This window comes from Bos taurus, chromosome 10 (genome assembly GCF_002263795.3).
Source record: "Bos taurus isolate L1 Dominette 01449 registration number 42190680 breed Hereford chromosome 10, ARS-UCD2.0, whole genome shotgun sequence".
In the NCBI taxonomy this organism is placed as follows: domain Eukaryota; kingdom Metazoa; phylum Chordata; class Mammalia; order Artiodactyla; family Bovidae; genus Bos; species Bos taurus.
This window is the reverse complement of record NC_037337.1, coordinates 84,041,383-84,067,701: the sequence shown is the minus strand read 5'-3', so window position 1 is coordinate 84,067,701 and position 26,319 is coordinate 84,041,383. Positions and strand designations below refer to the sequence as shown.

Here is a 26,319-nt window from a genome sequence, read left to right as displayed (position 1 = left end):
GGAGGAGTTCTAGTTTTCTGGACGAGATGGACATGATCAGGGAGGACAGGAAAGTATGGCTGTTTTGTGGTGGGGCCAGGACCTGTAGTGGGGTCTGCTACACACCCGACACTGTAGGGGCTGTTGCAGGTGTGACCTTGGTCTTGACCTTGTGGGGCAGGAAGTCTTGCTCTGGGAGATGACTCAGGGGTTGGGAGACAAGTTCATTTCCCACGCCAGTGGCACGGGAGACCCATTCCCACACTTCCGAGATCATTTCTACTTTCAGGAGCAGAGTTTCTGCCATGAAGCAAACTGGCAGGTGCCAGCCTCATCATTAAAGAATTGCAGTACCGTGGTTCCTTTTTATACCTCCTTCTCTTCCTCCCCTTGTCAGCCTGACTTCAGGTTCTCAGAGCCCTGCTGCTTTGGTGTGAGTGGAAGATGAGATTGTTGGTCGCTCAGGAAACCAAGACTCCCTGTAAAGATCCCCATCTGTGTGCAACAGACTTCCATCTTGGGACTTCAGTTAAGAAAGTCAGATTGGCCACTGAAAGTCAGCAATGGCCACTGCTGATGTTCACCAGGCCCCTGGGATTTATGGTCGGGCCCAGACAATGGGGCATAGAGACCACGCAGTCAAGGACATCCCGGCAGAGTCAGGGGCATTTTAGCCTTCCCGTGAAACAGTTGTCCTAACCTACTAGGAGGTATTCCCCACCCTAGAGCTTCTCAGCATCCTGCTTGGGAGTGAGGGGGAAACAGGCTGTGTGTGTGTTGGAGGGGGCGGGGAGGAGCGGGGAGGGGTGGTAGATATTTTTTTCTAGCGGTAAATCCTGCCCGACAAACCCCCAAACCAAGGAGCCACACAGAGTTAACTAGTTATAGTGGGTTCAAGTCATTTATTTGTAGACGGTACCAGCATGTTTGGTTCTGGGGTCCAATCCCCAAATTCCAGAAAAATAAACTAATGAGAACCACATGCACTATGAGAAGGCCATGCCGACGTGTCCGTGATCATGCGGTGAGTGGGCAGAGATATAGACCGGGCACGCTCGGCGGGCACAGGGCCTCCCTCCTCGGACAGCTGACAGCAGCTGGCTCTGAGCCCTCACGAGGGACTTAGGGGAGGGCCGAGGCCGGGTCGTGTGGACCCTGTCCCTTTACGGCCTGGGCCCCTTATTGCTACATTTGCTACTTTGCTACGTTATGGCCCCTGGGCTGTGCCCAGGGGGGCTGCCTTATCAGTGGGTGGTGCTAAGGAGTAGACTGCTGGCATCTGCTGTTGCCATGGTTACATGAGCACAGCCCTCTCTTCAGAGGGCCCTGTGGTGAGTTCTCAGGGATTCATTTGGCCACAATTGGACTGTGCCACACACGGTCCTTGCTACATACTCAGCTCAGCCAGCCCTTTTGGGGGGTGGTGACATGTTACTTCCCCCCTGGGACTTTTCAGCTCCTGGACTTTGCTGGAAGATCTCCCGTGCAGACTCAAAGACCAGCAGCGCTCAGTCTTTTCTGGGCTTTTGGAACAACTTCCTAGTGGCGGCTTTTGAAGCCCATGCACTTGAAGCATCATGAGAGGGGTGCGTTTTAGGAAAAGCATCAACTTCTACAACCAACCGAGGAGCCAGATGGGTGGTAGGCTCCTGGGTCATGCCTGTTGGTGAGGTAGTTTGAACACACCAGGAACCTCGCTACAGGGAAGGCCCCCAGAGCACGTCCCCATGTGATTCACTGCTCAGAGAAGCAACTTGGAGGGCTAAGAGGTCCCTCCCAGGTGCTGGCCTGTACCCTTGGAAGGGGTGGCCCTGGAGCACAGTGCCTCTGATGGCCCTGGTGGGCTCAGCTTTGCTAAATTCCTGGGGCATAGCAACCCCTTCCCAGCAGGACAGAGCATCCCTTCCTGGAAAAGCAGAAGCTCTCTCCTCTGACCAGACAGCTCCTGCTGCTCTGCACAGGCCCTGTGGCTGCTGCTGGGCATTTACCCATGCCAATCTACAAGCTTGACTCTTCCCATACAGGCAAAGTCTATGCTAGTCAGATGCCCAGTGTCTGGCGCCTATGTGTCTGCCCCAACGGGTGGGTGGTCACTTCTAAGACGGCCCTGATGCTTTGGCTGTGGGGCTGCTGACATCGTATTCTGCTCTGTGAGCCCAAATCAGGAAGAGTTCCAGACCCAGAGACCATGCCCAGTCAGGGCACCTAAGGCAAGACAGGGCAAAAAAAAGCGAAGTTTGTTTTGCTACAGAACCTCCAGGAGTTGGTGATGGACAGGGAAGCCTGGCATGCTGCAGTCCATGGCGTCACAAAGAGTCGGACATGACTGAGTGATTGAACTGAACTCCTTCAAAAGTTTAATCTAGGTCTGAATTTTTGGTTGTGTCAACCAAGCCAGTGGGGAACTGGCCAAGACCAGATTTTCCAAGTGTGTGTGCTAAGTTGCTTCAGTTGTGTCCGACTCTGCGCGACCCTATGTACTATGGCCTTCCAGGCTTCTCTGTCCATGGGAATTTTCAGGCAAGAATACTGGAGCGGGTTGCCAGGCCCTCCTCCAGGGGATCTTCCCAACCCAGGGATTGAACTCGTGTCTCTGTCTCCTGCACTGGCAGGCAGTTTCTTTAACTGCCTGGGTTCTTTACCTAGCGCCACCTGGGAAACTTTCTCTAAATGTAGTTGCATTCTAAGGTCTGCATGGTAAACTGCCCTTGGACTAAGTGCCCAGCCTATGTGAACTAGGTCGAGTAGGCTGCCCTTGGATTAGCCAACTTGGGTGGCACAATCCTGTTCTCTCCCCCATTTCTGGGTGTGACCTGCTGGCGGGGGTGGCACGTGATGGTGGTCACAAGACAGAGTGTGCCTTGGTTGGGAGGCAGGATGAGGGGGTTATTGCTCTGGGTTTGAATCCATCCGAAATTGCCTTCACGTCTATGGAGCCTGCGGGATGTCCCCAGAGGTGTCAGGATGCCCTCAGCCCGCTCCTTTTCAGGGCTGCAGTCCACCTGTCTCTGACCCTTCTGGGGAGCTCCAGGGTAGGCGAAGCCTCAGGAACCTCAGCTGGGTGGCACCAACATCCTGGCCAGGGAGACCACCCGGGCCCTGACTGCAGCCAGGAGGAAGGACAGAAGGCAGCCAGGATCTTGCCCAGGATAACTAAGGGCACAGAGGGACCTGCTGTTCTAGAACTGCCAGTATCCACAGACCCTGAGCATCAGTGTCAGCATGGACGGGGCACCTTGGCAGGAGCTGCTTCCTTGGGGCAATGTTGGGTGCAGGGGAGCCTGAGCAACAGGAGATCGGTATGAAAAGCAAGGGGATTCAAAAGCATGTGATGAAGAGAGGAGGGGGGTCAGCAGATCCCACAACATGGGAAAAGGCTTCAGGGAACTCATTTCCTCATCAAGCAGTTGCCCGATGTTTGCCAGGCGCCTGGTTTTGTGTCCAGGTCTCCTGGAACGAGCAAGGGCTGCAGGGACTGTCTGCCAGGAACCTGGGTGTATAGCACCCCCTTGGAGACACTCTGAGGATGAAACAGAATGTCTCTAATTTCCACTGTCCTTCTAAAAGAGACCAACTACTGCCATGGGGGAAACTGAGGTGCAGGGCTCAAGAATCCGCTGGGGTGCCACCATGATCACGACCCCTCATGCCCTCTGTGGCCCTGCTGTGAGGGATGGAAGCTGGTGCCCTGGGGACACAGCACAAAGGTGGGCTTGGAAAGGTGGTCCTAGAGGAGCACCCAGGAGGCAGTGCCTGCAAACAAGCTTATGAGACTCACCAGCTGGTGAATCTGCCCACGTAAGTAAAGAAATACCAGTGATCGCTGTTTTGCTTCTGTGTTTGCTGTTTATACAATCCCGAAGGATATTTTCTACCTCTGGCCAAGATACATCAAAGGAAGATGGTCATAGTAGTGGGGGGGAGAGGGTATGGGGGTGGGGTGGGTGAGTGTCTGAATTCAAGAGCACATGGCTTATACCGCTCTGTCCGAGGGCTCACGGGAGTCACAATAATGACAGTGACATCAATGAGAGTAATAGCTACCATTTGCCAAGCACCTACTGTGCGCCAGGCACCTGACTCCATGCTCTGCATGACTCCCCCGCCACCAAGTTGGCAGATGGTCGTTCTGACACACACAAGTGGATCTTATGTAGGTGTTTGCAGGCTGAGCTCTGTGCTTGCATTTCTCCATGATCACGGACATTGTGGAGGACAGCGCCTTTGCTAGGCCATCAGAGGACCAGTGGGTCCTGGCCTCCCCCCTGGGCAGATTCTGCCCCGGCTTCAGACACAACTGAGACCTGGCCCCGGGGGCCCGGCCACACCCAGGACTCCCAGCCTGAATCCCCCAGCTCCCACGTGGGGCTGTCAGAGGGGAGGATCCCAAGGGCCCCCAAGTTCACCGCCACATTTATTTTAAGTAAGACACGCGGGGACACACCAAGGAGTGAGGGGCTGCAACAGAATAAATTACGAAATAATCAAAAATTTTAAAAGATGGTCAGGACCTTCAGGGCCGTTAAACCACAAGCTCTTTCATCGACATCAGTGCCTCCTCCGGTATTGGATCCTCAAGACGGTTGACGGGAGAGGGGGCAGCCGCCAGTGCCTTGTGGTGACCCCTTTGAAGGTGGCCTCAAAGGGGGTTGGAAGAACGTGAAGTGCTGCGATCCACGAGGTGGCTCAGTGCTGACTGTGATTTGGGGGGGCGGGGGCGTGGTGTGAGGGCAGCCCGGTTCGGCTCCTTACACGCGGTGGCCGCAGCGATGGGGCAGGCGGGAGGCAGCTGGGACACAGTGGTGTGACTGGGGCGGGCGCCGCGGGTGCACCACAGGCGGTGGGTTGTAATACTGAATGTGCTTGGGGGCGGCGGGTCCTCTCGAGTTCGAGTTTGCTGGAAGGTGTGATCCTCCAGACAGCGGGGAGGAGTATGATAGAATGGAACCTCAGGGGACAGTCACGGCAGGAGCCCAGCCGGGCGCTCTCCCCAGAACACGGGAGGGACTGGGGCCTCCTACAGAGCGAGGCGTTGGCGCACGACTGTACAAGGAGAGGGGTTTGTAAACAGGGGCCTCTGCCCCTCAGACCCCAGCCTCCGAGGGCTCTCGCTGGCCTCCCTCTGGTTCACGCTCCGCGTCTCCCCACCGTGGCCCCGCCCTCACGCCTTCTCCTTCACAGTGACCAAATCTCCCCGCAGGGATGCTCTGTCCGCGGACGTGGAGCGCCGCCGGCTGCCCGCGTGGTCCTCGGGCCCGGGCCCTGCGGCGGGGACCGTCAGGAGGACTGCATCAGGCCGGTGAGGCGCTTGCCCGCCAGTGACTTTCCCTGCAGAGACAGCGACAGAGGGCACCACAGGCACGCACGCACGCACGCACGCACACACGCACAGGACAGACACAGAGAGCCAGACAGGTGGGTTAATTGTTGCATGAGCCACGGAGGCTAAACCACTTAGCTCACCAACCCCTCTGATCTCCAGGTTTGGGAGCCTTAACCACAGACAGTTGGACAACCAGCACTCAGGGGGCCAGGTTAGAGGGTGAGGGTGTGCTGTTGGTCCTCTTTTGAGTGTGTGGGGATTTTACTTTCCCCAGCCAGGGATTTCAACCCTTGGAGTATCTCTTAATGCCTGTGAGCTGCCTCTGAACTTGATTTAATCCAAGTGAGGAAGGAAAGGTTGGCCCAGGGGACTAGTAAAACCCAGGGGTCAGATTGACCCAAGCAGACGATGGCTAAGGATCTGGGTGACTTGGAACTAACGAATTAACTAGTCTGAAGAAGAAAGAAGGAATTCTATTTGAAACACAGGATTGAGCTCTCCTTGGACCCCTTCTTTAAAAATTTTTTTAAAATTTATTTTTATTTGGCTGTGCTGGGTCTTGGTTGCAGTATGTGGAATCTATTAATAGTTCCCTGACCAGGGATTGAACCTGGGCTCCCTGCATTGGGAGCATGGACGCTTAGCTACCAGACCCTAGGAAAGCCCCTGATCCTTTTTTTTTTTTAATCGAAACTTTATTTTTTACTTATTTTGGCTGTACTATGCAGTTTGTAGGATTTTAGTTCCCTGACCAGGGATTGAATGCAGGCCCCCCCCCCCCCCACCACCTTTCCTCAGTGGAACCACGGAGTCCTAATCCCTGGATCCCCAAGGAATTCCCTCTCCGTGGGACCTCTTGATGACCAGTTCTGGGACTGGGAAGGTCTGGGGGTATCCGCCAAGGTTTGGGGCCTGGGCTACAGGACACAGGGCAACGCGCTCCTATGTTGGTCTCCATCTATGTTACTCAGAGGCTGACTTTGATGACTCCACTTCAGGAAGTCTTACCAGCCCTTCACTTACAAACTACATAGCCGTTCTTGTTCTTTTGGGAAGGAAAAAAAAAAGACTTACTGTACGTGGGGCATAGAGGCCTCCTGTGAGAGGCCAGTTGTCCACATGCCCAGAAGGAGGCAGCTGAGGAGCCTCTGATGTGGGGCTGGACACCAGGAGGACAACGAGCAAGGCTCAGTCCCCTGCTTGTTTCCCGGCCATAGTCTGAACCCATCCCCTGCTCACTCTCCACTGAAATCCATAGCGTTAGAGAGGGGTCTAGACGAGAGTATGGCTGGACCTAAGCAAATGGATTGTTGTGTCTGAGAAAGCACTCAGAACTCATCTTATTATTGACAGTGGGTCAGCGACACCAGCGCCATCTGCGAGGGTAGCACGCGCTCGCCCGTCAGCATGTGCTGCAGCGTTTGGCAGCGTGAGGTTGCAAGGGCCGGCAATTCCTCATGTTCATTTCCAAGTGGGATGTGAGGGCTCGTCTTGTTTACTGGGCTTGGCTACATGTCCGCTGGATGTAATTAGAAAAAATTGATCAGGTTTGTGAAGCCTGGTAGGGTACTCAATAAACCTGCTGATTGATGAATTGACCGATAATGGGCATTTCCAACAAACGAACAATACGAGCTGTGAGTTTGCCGGACACAAGACAATGTGTCATCTGGCTAAGCTCTCCACAGAAGGACGTGCCAGCTTGACTTTGAGAATTCCGATGGCATGGATGGGAGCTTGTCCAGAAATGGAAACACCCTCAGGCACAGTTGGACAGTCTGCATCTACCTCCCCTTTGCTCTGTTTTCCCCCCTTTCACTCCTCATTTTTGCTCGTTGGACAGCACTTTTCATTTTTTTTCCTCCTCTGTCTTAACACACACGCACACACACACACACACAATCTCCCCATCAGCAACCTTATCTGAATCTTCAGATACACTAAACTTAGCCTGCAGCCGGATACATTTATACTGGGCTAAAGGATTTTTAAAATCAGATTAAAAAAAAAAATCTTAGAGGGTTTCAAGTGCCAGTTCTTGCAAATCACTAAAAGAAGGATGGCTCCTCCTCTGTGTGCAGTGGGTTAGGTACAACAATAGCTTATAGGTGGCAGAGGCTGATCTGCGAGGACTCCCTCTAGCCTGGTTCTAAGCACACATGTAGCAGAGACTTTTTTGACTGCCCTTTCTTACACGGAGTTGGAGGCATTTCTCATCCAGGTGGTCACCTGGGACTGTGGCTTCTCCGTGCAGGCCTGAAGGCAGGTGCGTGCGTGTCTGCTCAGTCGCTCAGTCATGTCTGACTCTGTGCGACCCCATGGACTGTAGCCCGCCAGGCTCCTATGTTCTTGGGATTTTCCAGGCAAGAATACTGGAGCAGGTTGCTATTTTCTCCTCCAGGGGATCTTCCTGACTCAGGGATTGAAACCATGTCTCCTGTGTCTCCTGCATTGCAGGTGGATTCTTAACTGCTGAGCCATCAGGGAAGCTCCCCTGAAGACAGGAAGCACAGGGAAATAGGGACTGATGAGTCCAGAGGTCTCCAGTCCGGGGGGCTCTACCAAACCTCCCCTAGTCCCTTTCACCCTTGTCCATCCTTGCTTACAGGAAATGCACCAAGGAAGGTCACTTTCCTCTTGGGTACTGCTCACTGCTGTGGAATCCACACACCAAATACCAGCTCCTCCCTTCCCTTTCCATCCCTCCTCCAACAGGGCCACACATTACGTATCGAGTACTCAAATATATATGTTGTAGGTCTGCCATACAATGGCCTTCATGGCTCTGATTTACCTGGTGGCTGTGAACAAAAGGAATCACTAAAGCTTCTGAATTATAACAGTCTGTTGCCAGTGGGTACGGTAAAAGCCCAGAGACAAAGAAGGTAAGGTTTACCAGGCATCCGAACCCTCATTACAGCTTCATTCTCATTAGTGAGGTCATTTTGGCTGGAAAGGGGGCTGTGGCTGAGAGAGGTTAGAGATTCTGTTTCTGGATGACTGTGTGTCTGTCTGTTGGAGGTGAATTTAGCCCTGAGGATCCCTACCCTCCACACCTCCCTGTTCTGTAGAGCTGGCTGGGCTGGGAGGCGCTAATTAATCTCTTCCTGCCTAAGTCCTGGAGCTCAGCCTCACAGCTCTGACTCCAAAGACCTGTGGCCAGCCCATCCCTCCTTCCCCTCCTCTCCCCCAGCTGCTTCCAGGGCTCGGGGCTTCACGGGTGAGGGGTGGGGTGCAGATGACCAGCCTGGAGAATGTTCCCAACCTCTAGCCATCCAGGTGGTGCTCCTTGGCATTTTTTGCCTCCCTTGCCTGCTCTTGCACCTGTGCATTTACCAAATGCCAGTTCTGCTGCTAAAGGAGGTCGTGAGCGTTCAGGGCGGTCCAGGGGCAGCCCAGCCCAACTGCAATCTGTTCACTAGGCAGTGACCTCGCGGGTGAGGCTGGAAGGTGGTTACTCATGCAGGACGCAGGCAAGGCTACATGCCTGCCTTCCGGCTTGGGGGAAAGAAATCCTGCAATCACCCTGGCTCAGCAGCTGCCTCTCTTCTGAAGAGCTGAGGTTCTTATAATTTTCAGGGATCAAAGTGAAATCTGACAGCAGAGGTGTTCAGAGATGAGCTGCTTCAAGGTCTGTGCTGCTATGGGCTTGCTGGGAGCTCCCAGCTACCTTCACTGCCCAGAGAGAGAGAAGAGTTCCCGCCCTGCACCATCTAGGGCTCTTTCCTCCCTCCTATTCACCCCCATCCTCCAGTTTGGATGGGTTTGCAGGAGACACTGAGGGAGGGGAGCAGTCATTCTGCCTCTGCCTGGCATTTTGCATAGTTACAGGGGGAAGGCGTTTTTTTCAGGGTGTGAATGTGTGCTGTTCCTCAATGCTGGTCAGTTGGGAATGGATCACGGTGCCAGGAAACTGCTACCAGCTCAGCCTGAGGCCTTGGCGTAGTTGAGTGAAGCAGCTGAAGATGGTTGAAAATGCTATTAGCCGGCAGCCTTTGTCCAAGTGAAAAAATATACGGTGATTAAGAACTGAGCTGCAGAAGGTACATTTCAGAGACACCAAAGCTTTGCATTCAGACAAAGCGCTTTTCACCTTCGAGACATTTGGCTAAGTTTAATCCAATAGAATTTGGGATCCTTCAATTTCATGGACCACGGGCTCAGGACTGGGATCACAAACACCCACACACATTCAATTCCCAGCCTCCTCGCTTACTAATCATTTCAGCTCTGCAGCCATCTTGATGGCTAGAAGCCTGGAAGAAGGTGGTCATGGAATCCTTTGTTTCTAAAAGGAAATGCACAAAAGGAAGAGCTCCCTTTTGTATGGTGCTTCAGTAAAAATCAACATGCTGCTTGACATGCCGTGGCTCTGTGCATTGCACGTCCCTGTATTAATCAACAAAGCATGCATCGTCACCATTACCAAGAGCTTCACCACTCACTTACCTGGGAGACAGGTGCTAACCTCTTTGGGAGAAGGGCTGTGGCTCAGGGGGTAGCCCTGGGGGGTCAGATGGCACACTGGGGACAGAGGAGCCAAGCACTGGCAGCTCAGGGGCAGGACCTTTTGCAGCACTAAGAAAGTGGAGACATCTGAGCTGCTGATGAGATTTTCTTGCTGATTTGTCCAGATGACCTAAGACCACAGTTACAGATTGCAAGCCCACTAAATCCAAACCCAGGCTACAAGGGGGATGGAAATCAACCACGGTCGTCTCTAGGGCAGAGGGATGTAATTGACTGAAAAGGGGCATGAGGGAACTTTCTAGGGTGATGGGATGTAGGTTACACTGGTACATACATTTGTTAAATTCATTGAACCATACATTTCAGATCTATTGATTTTGCCACGTGTAATTATGCCTCAAAAGAAAAAAAAGATTAAAACTAATCCATCTATCACATCTCTGCTTTGAAACTCTCCACCCCTTACTCTTTTTCAGTTGCTGTCCCAGCAACCTTGCCTTTTGGCTGAATTCAAAGCTTCCCACTCCGGTATGGGGGAAACCCAGATTCCTCTGCTTGAGGAACTAGAACTTGCAATAGAACTAATTTGGAACATGATTTCTATTCTCCATCGATCCTAGCCGATCACCTTGTGGTGACACACAGACATTTTTCATCCCTGCTAATGAAAAATGGTGTTTTGCTGAATAGGGCTTATGAGGTGACCTCAGCAGGCAAGACGTAGGAGGCCCCAGAGATAAGCTGTCCTTTCAAGGAGACTGAAAGTTTACCTATGAGTAGTTGATGCTCAAGTCCATAAACGAGGAGTGTGTGTGGAGTCACAGGTCTGTAGGGGACTCACTGGGGAGAGCGGTCAGCCCCTGACTAAGAGCTGGGTAGAAAGGAGAGGTCCTGCTTGCGTTTATCAGGAGGTGGAGGCCAAGGACCTGCCCGACTTCCTAGGTGACTTCCCTGGAGCTTGGTCACCCTGGTGCCCCTTCTCCATTGAGCAAGGCAAAAGGGATGATTTCAAAAGGAAATGTAAGGAATTCTGCGGCATCTCCTTTCTCGATGATGGTTAAAATTGGGGCGAGAGTGCCATTTGCTCGGGATAGTTTAGGGCTGAGAAGCTTTGTCGGGGGATTGTGGGAAAATCCACATGTGATAGAGAATCCTTTGAAAACACTTTGACTCTCCTCTTCCATCATCAGCAAGATGGGCAGATGAAGTGGGAACTAGCCAACGGTTACCCACAGCTGATCCATGGCAGAGCTAGGCTGGAGCAGCACCTGGGGAAGAGAGGTTGCTTCTGGCTTTCTCACTCTTTGAGGGGATGGGAGTGGGGTGGGGCTGGGGAGGGGGAGGGGCAGGCCCCCTGTGGCAAGATCCTCTCCTGGGGTCTGTGTTACTCCTGGGTCCTTGCTAAGCTTTCTGATCTCTCTCAGGAGCTGAAGGGCATTTTATTTGGTTTTAAGATATTTTCTTCATTCAACTGTTTAAAAATCAGATACCACAAATATAAAACAACAAGTCCCCAAATCAAAAGATAGGTTGAAACTGAATTAATTAAAAAAAAAAAAACCTCACTGGATAAAGAATTAATACACAATGTGCATGCATGTTAAGTCGCTTCAGTCATGTCCAACTCTTTGTGACCCTATGGACTATAGCCCACCAGGCTCCTCTGTCCATGGGATTCTCCAGCAGGTATACTGGAGTGGGTCACCATGTCCTCCTCCAGGGGATCTTCCTGACTCAGGGACCGAACCTCATTTCTTATATCTCCTGCTTTGGCAGACAAGTTCTTTACCACTAGCACCGCACATTAAACCTATTTAAAAAGTAAGGAATATGGTCAAAATAAAAACAATGGATTCTTCTGTAACAGCCCACCATCTTATGTACAGTAATATAAATAAGTAGTCACATTTTCTCATGTCAACGGTGGGTCTGTGGACTCACGCATGCTGAAAGCAATTCCCACAAAATGTTCCTGGAACAATTACCAGGTTCAGACACCTCACTCTACTCCGTATTGGCAACTAGCAGTGCTTTATTTTTTAACTTATTTTTTTAAATTTAGCAACTATGAGTTGCCAGCCCTCCTGTCTGAACTAAATGTGAGAGGACCAACCTCTATGTCCTACCTCCCAGGGACTTTCTGTTTGAATTTTTTATTCTTGCATGGGTGGCATTGCTCCCTCCTTTTTCAAGTGCCCCCCTATTGTACTCGCCCAGACCTTGATGGTAGCAGCATGGGGACGGTCCCCTTACAAGAGACACAGGTTAGCTGTCAAGGACAGTTACCCACGGCCATCCATTGATCAAACATTGAGCAGCTGTTGTGTGTCAAGTGCGCTCTGCCTTTGACAGACACCTGCGCCCATGTCCACAGCATCCTTGCCAGTTAGGTCTCCCTTTAACACCTGCTGGACACATGAGGTTGAGCTACTAGCCTGAACATATACAGCTGGTCAGTGGCCTTGATGGCTCATCCACCGTCTCCTTGGTACATGACCATCACTCTCAAGGAAGGGGACAGGTGGGAATGCTCAGGACTAGGGACTCCTCCAGGCCCGCCCATACCAGGTCACCTCTCTGGGCAGGCCAAGGTGATTTTCTCAGCCTCACTGAGAAAGAAGCTTCAGCTCTTGGGCATAAACTTGAGATTATCCAGGACATTTCTGCTCTGCCTGACGGGCTTCCCTTTGACTTTGGCTGCTGGACTAAGCTGAGGCACAGCTCACTGCTGCTTGGTGCTCATGGATTTAAAGTGGTGGCTGCTGGACAGGCCAGTGAGGCTGCCACTTCTATTTGTGACCTTGTGTTACAGGTGCTGATGCCCCTGGGATCTCCATAGCAACAGTCCTGGGAGGAGAAAGGCAGGTGTGATGTTCACCTTTCCTAAGGAAGGGCAGGCAGATGCTTCACTCCAGTTAGAACCAAATCCCCGCAGCAGGCTGGCTGGGGGAAGCCCTTCCTAGCTGCTGTTCCTGCGCTCCTGACTCCTGTCCCCTCATCACGCTCATCGCCTCTGGGGCTCTTTTGCAAAGTTCGACCTCTACCTGTTAGTTTTGGTGGGTGATGGGAGAACTTCCTCCACAGTCCCCATCTGTGCAGGGACAAATCAGCCACTGGACAGGCACGAGGGATGCCGAGAGTGACAGGGGCTCAGCAGCTGTGCCCGACATGGGTGGCACGATGCCCAGGCACAGACTCCCCAGCCTCCTGTCCAAATTGTGCATTTCCACTTTCCCTGCTGCGTTTTTCTCTGTAGGCAGGAGAAATCCCCTCTCTCAGTACTGGATCTCTTATCTCCTTCCTCTAGCTCTGACTGAATAACCCCGGTGCTCTTTCTATAAGCAGCCTGCCCCAAGTTCTCGGTGGACGCAGGGGTGGAGCAGAGGCGGCTACTCTGTTCACAAGGCCCCTCAATAGCATGCCTTCCTGTAGTTGGTTCTGGGCTTGCCTCTTCCTCTCCTCCTCCTCCTTAAATGTACTTTGGCATCTCTGCGTTGGTTCACTCCAAGGTAGGCAAGGGCCGAAAGACTCAAGGAACAGGGACATGGCTCAGTTGCAATTGGCAACAACTTGACTCTACTTTTTTCCCAACTAGGAAGTTCAAGTGACCCAACTACGGCCACAGGGGAGAGCGCTGCTGAAGCTTAGTGGATGAGACAGCAGGGGGGTCACTGGCTGGGCAGTGCGTTTGATTCTTCTCAGGACCCATGAGGACATCAAGGGCACCCCACCCTCCTAAGGGCATGTCTCATCTCCTGTGAACACATTCACGCAGAACACATCCATGGGTTGGGGTCCTTGGTTAAGCCAGCTGCCAAGGCAGGGTTTCGAAGGCAGAGGTGGTCAACATGCTGACTGTCTCCCACCGCCCCAAAGCATCATCTTTCTGGGGATGTCCAGGTTCTTTTAGAAGCATATGCAAAGAGGGCTGACTCATTTCTCTCTCCTCCTTATTATTAGGAATGCAATTAGGTGGGCATTTATCAGACAGATATTCCTAATCTGAAAAAGTACAACAGGGGACAGGTCAAGCAGCATTTTTCAAGACATCTCTGGGTTGATGGAATTCCTAGCCACCGGGAACCTTCTTACTTCCCTCTGAACCCCTTTCACATGTCCCTGCAATGCTGGACAGGTGATGAGTTGGTTCCTTAGCCCTCTTCTCCTCTGGTGGTCTAGCAGGTAGAAAGGTAAGATTTTCCGGTTTCCTACAGGACTTGGCCCTGGGCCACAGATGAAGAGTAATGGGAGCTGTAAGGTGGGGACTAAGCTTAAGGATGCTGCTGTTGGATTTAAAAGCATCTTCAAAGGTAGTGGGCATTTCTTCTAGGGGCCCAGGAATGAGTGGCAGGATCAGCACCCAAAGACATTATTTGAACATTGCCTTTGGGACAACAGACGCATCTCCCTGCCACTTCTGGAGCCCTTGGCTTCTTGCTTCTCAGGAAGAAAAAACAAAAACAAAACAAAAAACTATAGTGTAAAAAAAAAAAAAGGGAACATCAAAAAAAGGATGCTGCTAACTGTCCATGGAACTAGGGCGTGAGAACAGGAGGGGTGGGTGGAGATGAGGCCATGGACACACAGATCATCTCTTCTGGTTTGGGGAGCACCTTCTGTTGCAGAAGGCCCCCAAGGAAGGTTAGAGCGTGCGGACGCCGGGATCACTCACCCACTGCTGGAAGGAAGCCGCCTCGGGGGTGAAATGCAGCGGCCATTCTGACTCTGCGCCAGCAGCACTAGGCAATTGTGTTTTTAGGAAGGGAAGTGAAGAACAACTTATCCAGCTGAAACCGTGAAGACCAGTGGCTTTAGGGGAGCCCCTGCCCAGACGCGCACCCAGCAGCAGCAGCAGCAGCAGCAGCAGCAGCGGGCAGGCGGTCCCCCCGCGGAGGCACAGGCAGGTGTGCCGCGTGTGTGCTGCACACACCATACACTGGACACGGAAGCGTGCAGCGGCCAGGCAGCACATGCACTGGTGTACGCAGCCGTGCACACGCCCATGTGCGTGTTTACACCACAGGCACTTACAAGAGCGTCTCGTGCAAGGTTCATAAGCAACCACGTGTTTGGCTGTAGAGCTTTACCTCAGACTCCTAAGATGCCCATCTAAAGCATTTACCTTAAGAGACATCTATAAACCCGATTTTCCTCAGGACAAAGCCATTTGTGTCAGAGGAAATGGCTTCTGTGCTTCTGTTTCTGTCCATACTACAAGTAGGGTTTACGAGGGGTTTACGAGGGATTTCAAGGCATCCCTGGATTTCAAAGCCACTTGGTCCTAACTCCTCCGACAACCCCTCTTTGTAGTACAGCACTTAAAAAAGAGAAGCCTCTGTTTATCTGGCAGAGGAAACAACCACGCACGGGAGGCTGCGTGGCTCAGGGCGGCTCCAGCCAGGCAGCGAGCGGCGAGGTGAGGGTTTCTGGGAATGAGGCTCTGCCATGTAGGGCGCCTCCTCTGGAGAACTGGAGTTCACGCTCTGCTAGGGGAGAACTAGCTTTGGTCTGGGTCTGGAAGCAGGAGGCTTCTTAGGGTCCTGCACCTCAGGGGACGGGAGCAAATGCCAGATCCTGGCAACATAGGCAGTGCTTCCCTGGTGGCCCTCCCCATGTCCTGGCACCATGCTGCTGCAAGCCCCGGAGTCCTACAGCTTCTTGGGAAGAGCAAAGGGGCCCTGGGAAATAGACCACAGGGCAGAAGCCGGTCTGCTTGGTACCACAGTCCCTCCGTTCTGAGGCAAAGCAGAGAAACCAGCTCTCTGAGTTGACTTTAAAAATAAGACAGTAATAATAGCTACCATTTATTGAGTAGGGTCACGAGCTGGTTGCTCTAATAAATGGATGTGCTTTGCACATACTGTCGTATTTGAGATATCTGTGTCCCCATCCTCAACTGCTAAATAAATACAGTAATACCTACTTTGCAGAACACTGTTGGAAATCAGATAAAGAATAAGAGCTAAGCGTGGGCTGCAGGTAACATCATCATAATAGAAAATAATAACAATACAAAGAGTTATGCTCAAGCTTATATACTGCAAACACTATGCTAAGCATCTTATGTATTTTTTCCCTCCTCATCACTTACTCTCTTTTTTTTTTTTTTTAATTTGGCCACTGCCTATATAGCATGTGGGACCTTAATTCTCCAACTAGGGATCAAACTCACACCCCCTGCATTGGAAGGCTGAGCCTTAACCACTGAACCACCGGGGAAGTCCTTGATCATTTCCTCTTATCTCCCTTTTACAAGGTGTGGAAACCTAGGCTTGGAGGTGCTGCCTGAGTCACAGAGTTAAGTGGTGGAGCTGGAGGAGAACCTAAGTCCCTCTCAGGCCAAGATCTGCACGACACGGATGCCAACACTGTGAGCACCCAAGACACGGCAGCTGTTTTTGCCATGCCCTCATTTAGTGACGGGCTTCCCTGGTGGCTCAGACGGTAAAGCGTCTGCCTGCAATGCGGGAGACACGGGTTCGATTCCTGGGTCCGGAAGATCCCCTGGAGAAGGAAATGGCAATCCAATCCAGCACTCTTGCCTGGAAAATCCCATGGACGGAGGAGCCTGATAGGCTATAGACCGTGGTGTCGCAAAGCGTCGGACACGACTGAGAGACTTCACTTTCATTTAGTGACAACATCCACCCCAGGCAGCAGGCGTCACTGTACCCCTTGGGCAAGTGAGCAACTTGCCTGGGGTCTTATCCCAACTCCAGGTGGAGAAATAGAATTCAACTGGGCCTGCCCAACCCCCAGCTCGAGCCCACTCTCCACATTCTGGTGGGCACTAAAGGGACGTTGTTCTCGGGGGCAGAGCTAGTAGGTCATCTTCAGTAGGGGATGAGAATGCAGTTGGGGGAGATATCAATGCCAGGTTTTCAACAGCGTTTAACCCCAGATGGTTGGTGCTACTCAGTCATGTCCCAGATAGCCAACTACCAGCTGGCTAAAGAGCTGTGCGATGGTTCAGGGCAGTCAGCTCTCAGGGGACAGTTGGAGCCTCTCAAAAGAGACTCCTGTCAGGGCAAGATGCACCTTGCTGGGTAGTTCTCCACACAGTCCTGGGGAGGATGGAAATAAAGGGGACTCAGATATCACACCTGTACAAAGCTGTTGAAGGGCAAGCTGGGGATTCTGGTGGCCACCCTGTCTCTCCCCCACCCCTACCACATGCCTTCCTGGTGATTCTTCTCCTAACATCCTGCAAATCTAGAAACAGTTCAGCAAAGCTGTGATTGAGGGCCAGTAAATAATGGGCTCTGAAGCTGTCATTACCAAGGAAACCATCCTTGAGGATATGACCACAGGATGGTGACCCCTGTCAAATGCTAAAGGTTGGATCCTTTACATATTTAGAACCTTCCACCATTGTCGAGGACAGAGAATCCACCAGCAGTTCCCCTTTACTTTTTGCTGCAGCTCCTAAGGTTTGATTGAGTTTTGTGTCAACTGCTCCATGTCTATTTCCCAACTTAACCTGCTATGATGTAAATGCCAGGTCCTCCATCCTTACTTGACAGTCCATCTTTTTCCATTAGGGGTGGGGATTCAGATGCACCATGCTCTTGGTGTAAATGAGAAAGGCCAGGGGGCAGGGAGTAAAACCATTCTCCAGCCCTGTGAAAAAGTACAGTCACGCTCCCCACTCTGGATCTCCATATCTCTCTCTCCCCTACCTCTGATATCCAGGCATTAATCACCCACAATAGAGTTTTAAAGGCCTGTTATGAGGGGACACGGGAGAAGGAAATGGCAACCCACTCCAGTATTCTTGCCTGGAGAATCCTGTGGACAGAGGAGCCTGGAGGGCTGCTGTCCATAGGGCCCCACGGAGTCGGACACGACTGAAGCGACTTAGCCTGCATGCATGCATTGGAGAAGGAAACGGCAACCCACTCCAGTGTTCTTGCCTGGAGAATCCCAGGGACGGGGGAGCCTGGTGGGCTGCCGTCTATGGGGTCGAGCAGAGTCGGACACGACTGACGAGACTTAGCAGCAGCAGCAGCATGAGGGGACATAGTAACAATCAACTCTGACTGGGCTTTCTTTAGCTTCAAAGTGCATCTTATTAAAACTTCGCTGACTTTATTGGCATCGCCATGTTTAATGAGAGGCCTCAAAGAATTTGAAAGCAAAAGATGAGGAGAGGAAAACACCATAAGCTGTAATCACCATAATTATACAATTCCATGATGAGGTGGAAAGCAGCCTTGGCAAAGCCTGGGAGAGGAGGGAGTGTCATTTGCAATCAGGTTGGTCCTCAGGACAGTGGGAAAGAATGTGACGGGATAGCCCGTCCCTTCCCCGAGTTGGGCTGAAGATGAGTCCTTATGGCGGGGCCCAGGAGGAGGGGCCCATGAGCATAATTCCCCTTGCTCTAAGGTCTCAGGGGCGTGTTCTGCTCTTGGCCTGGCTGAGAAAGGTGGCTGCCAATTTGTCCACTGGAACCAGCAAGTCCCATCCGGTAAAGGTGACCGGCTCGATCTTCTTTTCTGCTCTCAACAAAACACCCTTTCTGGATGGGGATGATGTCAGGCCAAGCTTTCTCCAGTGCAGAGCCAGGGAACCCACCGGCTGTGCTCAGCCTCCCTGAGCCCATGGGTACGAGTGTCCTCCGCTCACTAATCTCCTCCCAGGCATTTGGGGAGAGAGCCTTGTTGCCCAGGGCTCAAGTGATTGGCTTAAACAACCAAAAACAAAAGGCAAGGATGACGTTGCCTTGCTTGAATTGCAATTGCTTGAGTTGCAATTGCTTGAAGGACAGCAATTCCACTTCTTGACAGTGGTCTTGCTCTGACTTTACCATAATCTAGCTTTAGCTTTTCCTTCGAGGTAGAGTCAAACCTGACTCCTCTGGATCCTTCTTCTCCAGTCTCAGCAAACTCACTCCATTTGATCTGTTCTCCTTTCCCATAGTTTATTTATAAACCTATGATAACATGCAATGTTTCACAAATATTTAATGCATCTGAGGATTCTCCTTGGAGGAGGTGGGTAGAATCCAGTATAGAACCTGCTCTACAATATCCCTGGCCATTCAACATCTGACTGTTTCCAGGGAGCTCCCTGTTCCTTGAGGTGACATATTCCACCCCTGGAAAGTTGATACTGTTAGAATATTAGTAGAGTGACCCTGCCCATGTCTTCTATCCATTTGTTCTAGCTCTGTCTGAAACAATCCAGAACTGCCCACTCGCTCTGAGAGACAAACACACAGATAGTTCCTGATGGAGTCTGAATCTCCTTGCATGCGTGCTAAGTCGCTTCAGTTGCGTCTGACTCTTTGTGACTGTAGCCCACCAGGCTCCTCTGTCCACAGCATTTCCCAGGCAAGAGTACTGGAGTGAGTTGCCATGCCCTTCTCCAGGGGATCTTCCCCACCCAGGGATCGAATCTGCGTCTCTTATTTCTCCTGCATTGGCAGGCAGGTTCTTTACCACTAGTGCCAGGGCAGGACATGTTTATCTACTTCAGTTTCATCTGACTGGGCTTCCAGAGTCCCCAGCTATTCTTTTTTAATTGTCTCTAGTTTGTTGAAGTTCCTGATAAAATAAGAGAGCTTGGAAACACGATTCAACACAGTCTAGAGCAACACAGAGAACAATGGAGCACTTCTGACCATTCCACTTTGTTATTACAACCTAAAGATACTTAAAAAAGTGACTGCCTCACACTTTTACTTCTATCAAGCTTGCAGTCAACTAGAACCCCCAGAGTTTTTAAAACTTGAATTACAGTGAAGGCTAGGAATGTCATCCTGTAGTTGTGAGACTGAATTTTTTTTTTAACATAAATTTTATCTGGTTAAATTATACCTGGTTGTTTGGACCCATCATTCCACCTGAAGGAGATGGTCTTAACATGGCAGACCATACTACCTGTCAAATGAGCACTACCTTCTAGGTGTGCATCTTTGAATATGACTGGCATGTTTGTCTCTTCATCTGAGTCATCAAAAAGGATGTTGGACTAGACAGGGCTGTGGCTGGACCCTTGCGGCCACAATCAGAAACTGCATGTCCCATGGACATAGATCTATAAATTCACCAGCCATTTGGACACTGGCACTGCAGGGTAGCTATACACTCTCCACCCCGTCCTACCATCCCATCCCTTGAAGTGAAGTGAAGTCCCTCAGTCGTGTCCAACTTTTTGCGACCCCATGGATTGTAGCCTACCATGCTCCTCCACCCATGGGATTTTCCAGGCAAGAGTACTGGAGTGGATTGCCATTTCCTTCTCGAACCCAGGTCTCCTGCATTGTAGGCAGACGCTTTACCGTCTGAGCCACTCCCATCCCTTGGGGAGCCCAAAAACAAACACTCCAGGGTCTTTCTCTCCTAGGCCTTCGGGTAATATCACTGAACTGAAGATCCCACTGCTCCAAGCTCTTTTCAGCTCCCCTGTGGTGTCCCAGTTAGCATTCTGCCTCATAGCAACATTTTAGGGATTGTTCCTTCCTATGGATTTGTATCCTGCCTTTCTTCCAGAATACTGCGCTTCCCAGTTAGAACCAAAGTGCTCATTTGCTCCTTCAAACAGGGAAGACTCCCACGTTGCTTTTCATCAGGAGCTCATTTTGGAGGAATGCCACGGCCATCTTACTTCTCAGCCTTTGAAGTCCTTAGACCTTGAGCACTCTGACTTCCAACCCTCTGGTTTGGACACAAGCAGAATTGGGTCTCTTCTCCCTGACCTTGACATTGGCAGTCTGGTCCGCTTCCTGCTGCTGCTGCTGCTAAGTCGCTTCAGTCATTTCCGACTCTGTGCAACCCCATAGACAGCAGCCCACCAGGCTCCGCCGTCCCTGGGATTCTCCAGGCAAGAATACTGGAGTGGGTTGCCCTTTCCTTCTCCAATGCATGAAAGTGAAAAGTGAAAGTGAAGTCACTCAGTCGTGTCTGACTCTTAGCGACCCCACGGACTGAAGCCCGCCAGGCTCCTCCATCCATGGGAGTTTCCAGGCAAGAGTACTGGAGTGGGGTGCCATTGCCTTCTCCGGGTCTGCTTCCTAGATTCCTGCTATTCCAAAGCCTGGCCAGCGCCCGGAGGTTTCTCTCCTGCCCCTTGTGTGATGCCACATCTCCCCTGGCAGGTCCAAGGCAGATTCTGTCCTGGGCAGAAACGGGCATCCCGTCCCCCACTCAGGCCTGCCCTCCCTGCTGCTCATCCTGCCAAGCGCCCTGCCGTCGGTCACCTTCACCCTCTGCCTTCTCACTGGACAGATGGGAGCCCTGGGCTGTCCTCGCGTGGCTGCCTGGGGACAGGTGCCAGAAATCTGACTTCACAAGTGACAAGGAACAGGCTGAAATCCCACAACCCCATCAGCCGCTTCTCAAGTGGGAGCTCCTTCTAGAAGGACGTCTTTCCTGAGTTGGTGGGGGGTTGAGGGGAGGTGGTAGGAAGGCTCTGTTACGGCAAAGGGCTGCAGGTCAGCTCCCGAAATAGCTTCCCGCTTGGCGCATCCATCCCCGGCTTGCCCCCAGCCTGCCTTGCGGGAGACTGGCAGGGCTGCGATTTGGATCGGAATCAGTGGCTGTAAACACACAGCTGTGCCTTTCTGCCTCACAGGAGTCTTTCACTTGACTGCTCGGCACATTGGGGTCTGGGGAAGGCAGGAGCTGGCTGGGTGGGGGAGAGTGAGGAGGAGGGAGCGGTTTTTGCAGTGCCGAGCTCTCCCCTGTGTCTGGGGGCTGAGTCACTGGTGCACTTTTGCTCGAGTGGGCACTCCGCAGGGAGAGGGTTTTTGGCTGCTTTTGGTTGACAGACGAACCATCAGCTACAATAGCTGGGGGCTCCTCCTTCCCAGAGGAGTGGCAGGGTCTAGGGCTGGGTTTCTCAAAAATGACCACCTCTGACCTTTTTGATAAATAAAAGTCTCCCCGTTCCCCAGGGTTTCAGAAAGACCTTCTCCAGGGCCCTCATGGAGAACCATTTTATCTCTTTGTCGCCTCTGTATCCTGCCAGCCAAACTGATTCAGCCATCTTAACATTTTATCGTTGGTTTGCAAAAATCAGACTTTTACATTTTCTTTTTCTAGCTACAAAACTAAAAGAGTAAACATGCTTTTTCAAACTTCACTTGGACCCAAGATGGAGACAGAGGAATAGAGACTGGAAGAGACTTAACCTACGGCTGACTGTGACCAGGATAACACGCCCTCTTGTGACCTCTTTTTGAGCATCTCTGAGAGGACAGTGGCGAGCCAGCCCAGAGGTCTCCAGGGACCCAGAAGGGGTGGTTGCAGGAGGGCAGCAGCGTGACGCTGAGGTCCCCCGATGCTCACACTTCATTTTTTCCCATGCCCTTGCCCCATGCCCAGGGTGACGTGGCAGTACCCGCATGGGGCCCACCTTTTTGCCCAACTGATCTCACCCCACCTCCCAACACACACCCAGCTGGGCATCCGTCCCAGAAGGGTGGGCACTGCAGCACTGGTGTGGTTGACAGGATGTGCGGTGCTTAACCTGCTCTTTGCAACTTCTCTCTCCCTGCCGTCCAGGCGTCACGGTGCGGAATGAGCCCCAAACAATGGAGGGATGGGGCCTGTGGGGTCAGGGGGCTGCGGCACTCAGTTCTGCCAGTGTTGATCCTCAAATCCTTGTCAAAGGATTTTAAATGGACACCGAACTCAGTTCTCTCCTTGGTTTAATTCCCAGCCTCCAGGGTGGGCAGCCACTTTTCGGGCAGGCTCCTCTCTCATCTGGGGGATGATTAGCACAACTCGAAAATCGCAGGACAGAGAGAAGCACAGACCAATAGAACGTCCCAGCTTCAAAGGGTCCTAGAGATGATTCAGTCCATGCCATTGTACACAGGACAAAACCAGGGACCAGAGAGGGCTAGCGATGGGCCTGAGGTCACACTGCTAGCAGGCTGAGGCTGGAAGCAGGAGTCACCCTTGGCACGGCTCTGCACAGTTTCCCAGAGTCCTAGGGGAAGTCCTCACTTCCTAGGAGAGACCAGTTCATGCTTTCCCTCCCAAGCACAGCTGTGAAATTCACCTCCATCTCTAGGCAGACCCGGGTCTCACTGCTGCTCGATCACAGGGTTCTGAGATCCGATGGGAACAGGCTGGCACTATATAGCCTGTGACCCTGACATCCCAACGGGGCCCAAGGACTGTGTGCAATCAAGAGCAACTCTAAAGATTTTTAGCTGACCGTTCCTTGTTGAAAGGATCTGTTCGACTGAGGTCAAGGCCCTCTAGGGCTCTGCTGTCTAGGTGTTTGAGAGCTCATTTCAGCAGAGCCCAAGGCTCTGCCCCGACAGGCTGAGGGGGAGGGAAAGCCGCTTCCAGGTGGGGAGAAGGCACTGCTGTGTGTGGGTGGGTGGAGGGGGTGGGCTGATCACCCTGGCTGCCTGCCCTCTGCCTTGCTTGGAGGGCCTCAGCCTTCCACTTCCGGTTCAACACCTGGGCCTGGGGCTGGGGGTTTCTGCGTGCAGAGCTGCCCAGAAGGTGGGGGGGAGGTTACTCTCAAGAGCTTTTCCTTGGCTTCTGGGCGGGGCGGGGGCAAAGGGAGATGGAAGGCGGGTGACAGCTGGCTCCTAGGGCTTCCTGGTCTCCATCTGACTTCCCCGCTGCATTCCTTGGCAGGCAGGACTGAAAGGCTTGTCGTGGAGATGCCGCTTGGTGCATGCCAAGGCTCCCTCAGCTCCCGGCCCTTGCTGTTTCAATTCCTAGGAGCACCTTGGCAAAGACCAACTGTGATGTTTTCTTAGGAGAAGGATGAACACCTGGTTCTCATCTCTGCTCTCCTCTGAGGCCTCCAGCACCAGCTGTTCCTTTGTCCATCTTGGGAGCCTGAGGCTACAGCCGATGAGGCTCTCAAGAGGACAGTTGGGGCTTCAGCTGAGCACCCAGGCAAAGGTGTCCAGGGAGGCTGATGCCACCGTCCCTTGGGGCTGCCACTTCTAAGTTAAGTGCTGTCCCTTGTACAAAGATGCGGAGGACTTTTTCTATCTTCTCCTCCTCAGAGTTCCTCCTCTGGAGTTCTCACCAGATGGCTTCAGCCACCACCCGAAGAGGAATAATCCAGTTGCTGCTGTTGAGTCTTGGCTAATGGCCCTTTGCTACTTCTTGCCTTCCTCCCACACATCCTTCTGTCCTCTGTGTCCAAGTTGGCCCTTGCTTTGCAGTAGACCGTGAAGGAATGAGCACGCCCAAGAGAGAGCAGTGGAATGGACAGTCTTTCCCCTCTGGCCCCCTTCACACCCTCGAGGTCACCTGTTGACTGCAAAACCAGGGAGATGGCAGAGAGTGGCAGGCTGGTTGGTCCTGAGCAGTGCGAAGTGGTCTTCAGTTAGAGACTGAAGGGACTTCCAGCCAGAGAGTCTGAGGAGGAGATGGAAGGCAATGCAAACACAGTCTACAGAAGCTTCCTATTATGGCTTTCATATTTTATAGCCATTGTGAAAGGACGCTTCCCAGTGCACAGAGCTGGAGGAAAGAGGCTCCGTTCATCTGATCTGAGGCCATGTCTGAGCAGCCCCCCACCCCCTCACTTTAAGAACCTGCTATGTGTCACAGCTCTTCCCGGGCCCAGGGCTCTTGTGACCAGGGCCCCCCTGTATGATGGTGTGAGTCATCCACTGTACAAGGGCAGATGAGGGTTGAGAAGGGGCTGAAATCCAGCTGCACTTTGCTTGGCCAGCTGGGCGTCTGTGGGGTTGGGCCCATCAGAAGGATCCTGTTTTCTGCTCTGGATAAAGATGCACTATGGGCTGGCTGCACCATGCCATGGACTTTGAATGATATTTGCTTCTGAACTTGGGCTGGCCCTATCAAAAAGCAGGCCTTTATGCCAGCTCTATGGCTCTGGGTGGCCAAAGTACACAGTGCCTTGGCACAGCATAACCCCTATTTGCTACTTGCTACTCCAGTTCTGCATGACTCAGAATGAAGCTTCCATTAAAAGGAGCCGTGTGAAAAACAATGCCTCTGCTGGGGATCGTAAGGCTCCTTCTGCACTCAAACTAGCATGGCTCCAGCAGCTTCTATGAACCATACTGAACTCCCTTCTAGGATTCTATGTCAAAGAGGGCCTCTGTGGCCTTCCACAGATAATCCCTCCATATCATGATATAGGAGTCTTAGAAAGAACAATTTGCTTTCTCCAAATGTTCCTCCTTTACTAAGGAAAGAAAGAGTACTGCATGGGAGAAATGTTGGACCCAGATTCAGTCTTGATAAGAAGTTAGCCGACCAAGATAATGAACGATCTGGATCAACATTTCCTGTCACCAGTTAGTCCTGAATGGCAGCTGGCCTCACATCCCTGGTCCAAGGACTGCCCAGCTTCACTCCCTCATTTTCCCATGACGTGGATGGTCTTTCTTCATGTATTTCCCAGGACCATTATTGCTATTGTACTAGCCTTTCATTGGGTTTTACAGTTTACAGTATACAGAAGATGAAATATTCATGTAGACCTTCTTTCAAAGAAATCAAGCACTTTATGTATATTAGATCCAGAAAATGGCTATCAAATTGCAAGACATATTGGCTGACTAGTTAATTTTGTTTGATTAGAATACTGGGCTGTGAAAATGACATTCTTAAGCCTCAAGTATTCTGAGAGTTGCTACTGCTCTAGAGCTGTGGGTCATTTCCTCAAACTCAGCCTCATCTGGTTACCCCAGGTGGTGTTATCCCAAGATCACAAGGAGGATGGATGGATCGAAACAAGTCCATCTCTATTTCTACTACTGGAAACAAAAAATCAGAATGCATGACCCTTTAGAGTCTTTATAGAAAAATAACAGGCAACTTAGGAATGTTTTGGTTTGGAAGGTTGGGCTTTCTCTCATATAGATTCTAAAAATCTCAGGAGCTTAGGAGATTTTTCTCCTTCAGCTGGCCCTGAAAACATCTCTCTAAGTTCTCCCAGGTGTACACTTCAAATGCTTGGAAGGTGTCTGGTGCTTTCTCATTCCAAACACTTTGTTAACAGACCTTGGAGAACCACTGAACCAACACCACTTCTGGGAAGAAGGGACGTCAATAAATGCTCCTCGCGGAGCTGCATCGAGATCATGTTTGCTCTCCCAACACCCACTTCTCATGAAAAGCAGCCTAGCGAGATCTGGATGCCTCATCTGAGGACCAGGCTTCTTCTCACAGCCTCAGCCCACGTGGTCAACCTGAAGGGCCTGCCCAGGGTTGCAGGAGTTTTGCTTTCTCCATAATATACTCTGGGCTTGTCAACAAAATCCCTGACCTCCACTTGCAGCCTCCAGGCCTCAGAAGAGAGGGAGCAATGAGTTCCCATCACTCTCTATCAGCCATCAGGGGTGGAGGGACTCCCACGGCCTTGCCTCCAACAGCCCGTGGCAGCTTCTTGGTGCATGAAGCTGTATGGCTGCGGCAAACCAGCCATGAAGACAGACAGGGGATCACAGGCCTGACATTCTGCAAGTTCTGATTTCTCATGAGGAAAGACCATAGAGAGAGAAGACCAAAGAAGAGATGGGATGAGCACCCATATTGTAATTGCCACCTACTTGAGTTGCTGTGAAGCTGACATCTAGCAAATTCAAAACT

General features: G+C 51.8%; 1 protein-coding gene across 21 annotated transcripts in view; it reads right to left on the bottom strand.

The window, feature by feature from the left end:
* Window positions 1-861: 861 nt before the first annotated feature.
* RGS6 (regulator of G protein signaling 6) overlaps window positions 862-26,319 on the bottom strand; it is a 612,180-nt gene continuing 586,722 nt past the window's right edge. For 12 of the 21 annotated variants that reach the window (XM_024998112.2, XM_010809582.4, XM_024998111.2 and 9 more), the window contains 2 exons: window positions 14,445-14,511; window positions 862-5,307 (listed from right to left, as the gene is read on the bottom strand). In XM_024998112.2, the coding sequence (XP_024853880.1) occupies window positions 5,141-5,307; window positions 14,445-14,511 (234 nt within the window). In that variant the 3' untranslated portion in view covers window positions 862-5,140. The other 9 variants (XM_005212104.5, XM_010809592.4, XM_024998121.2 and 6 more) reach the window with 6 other exon arrangements.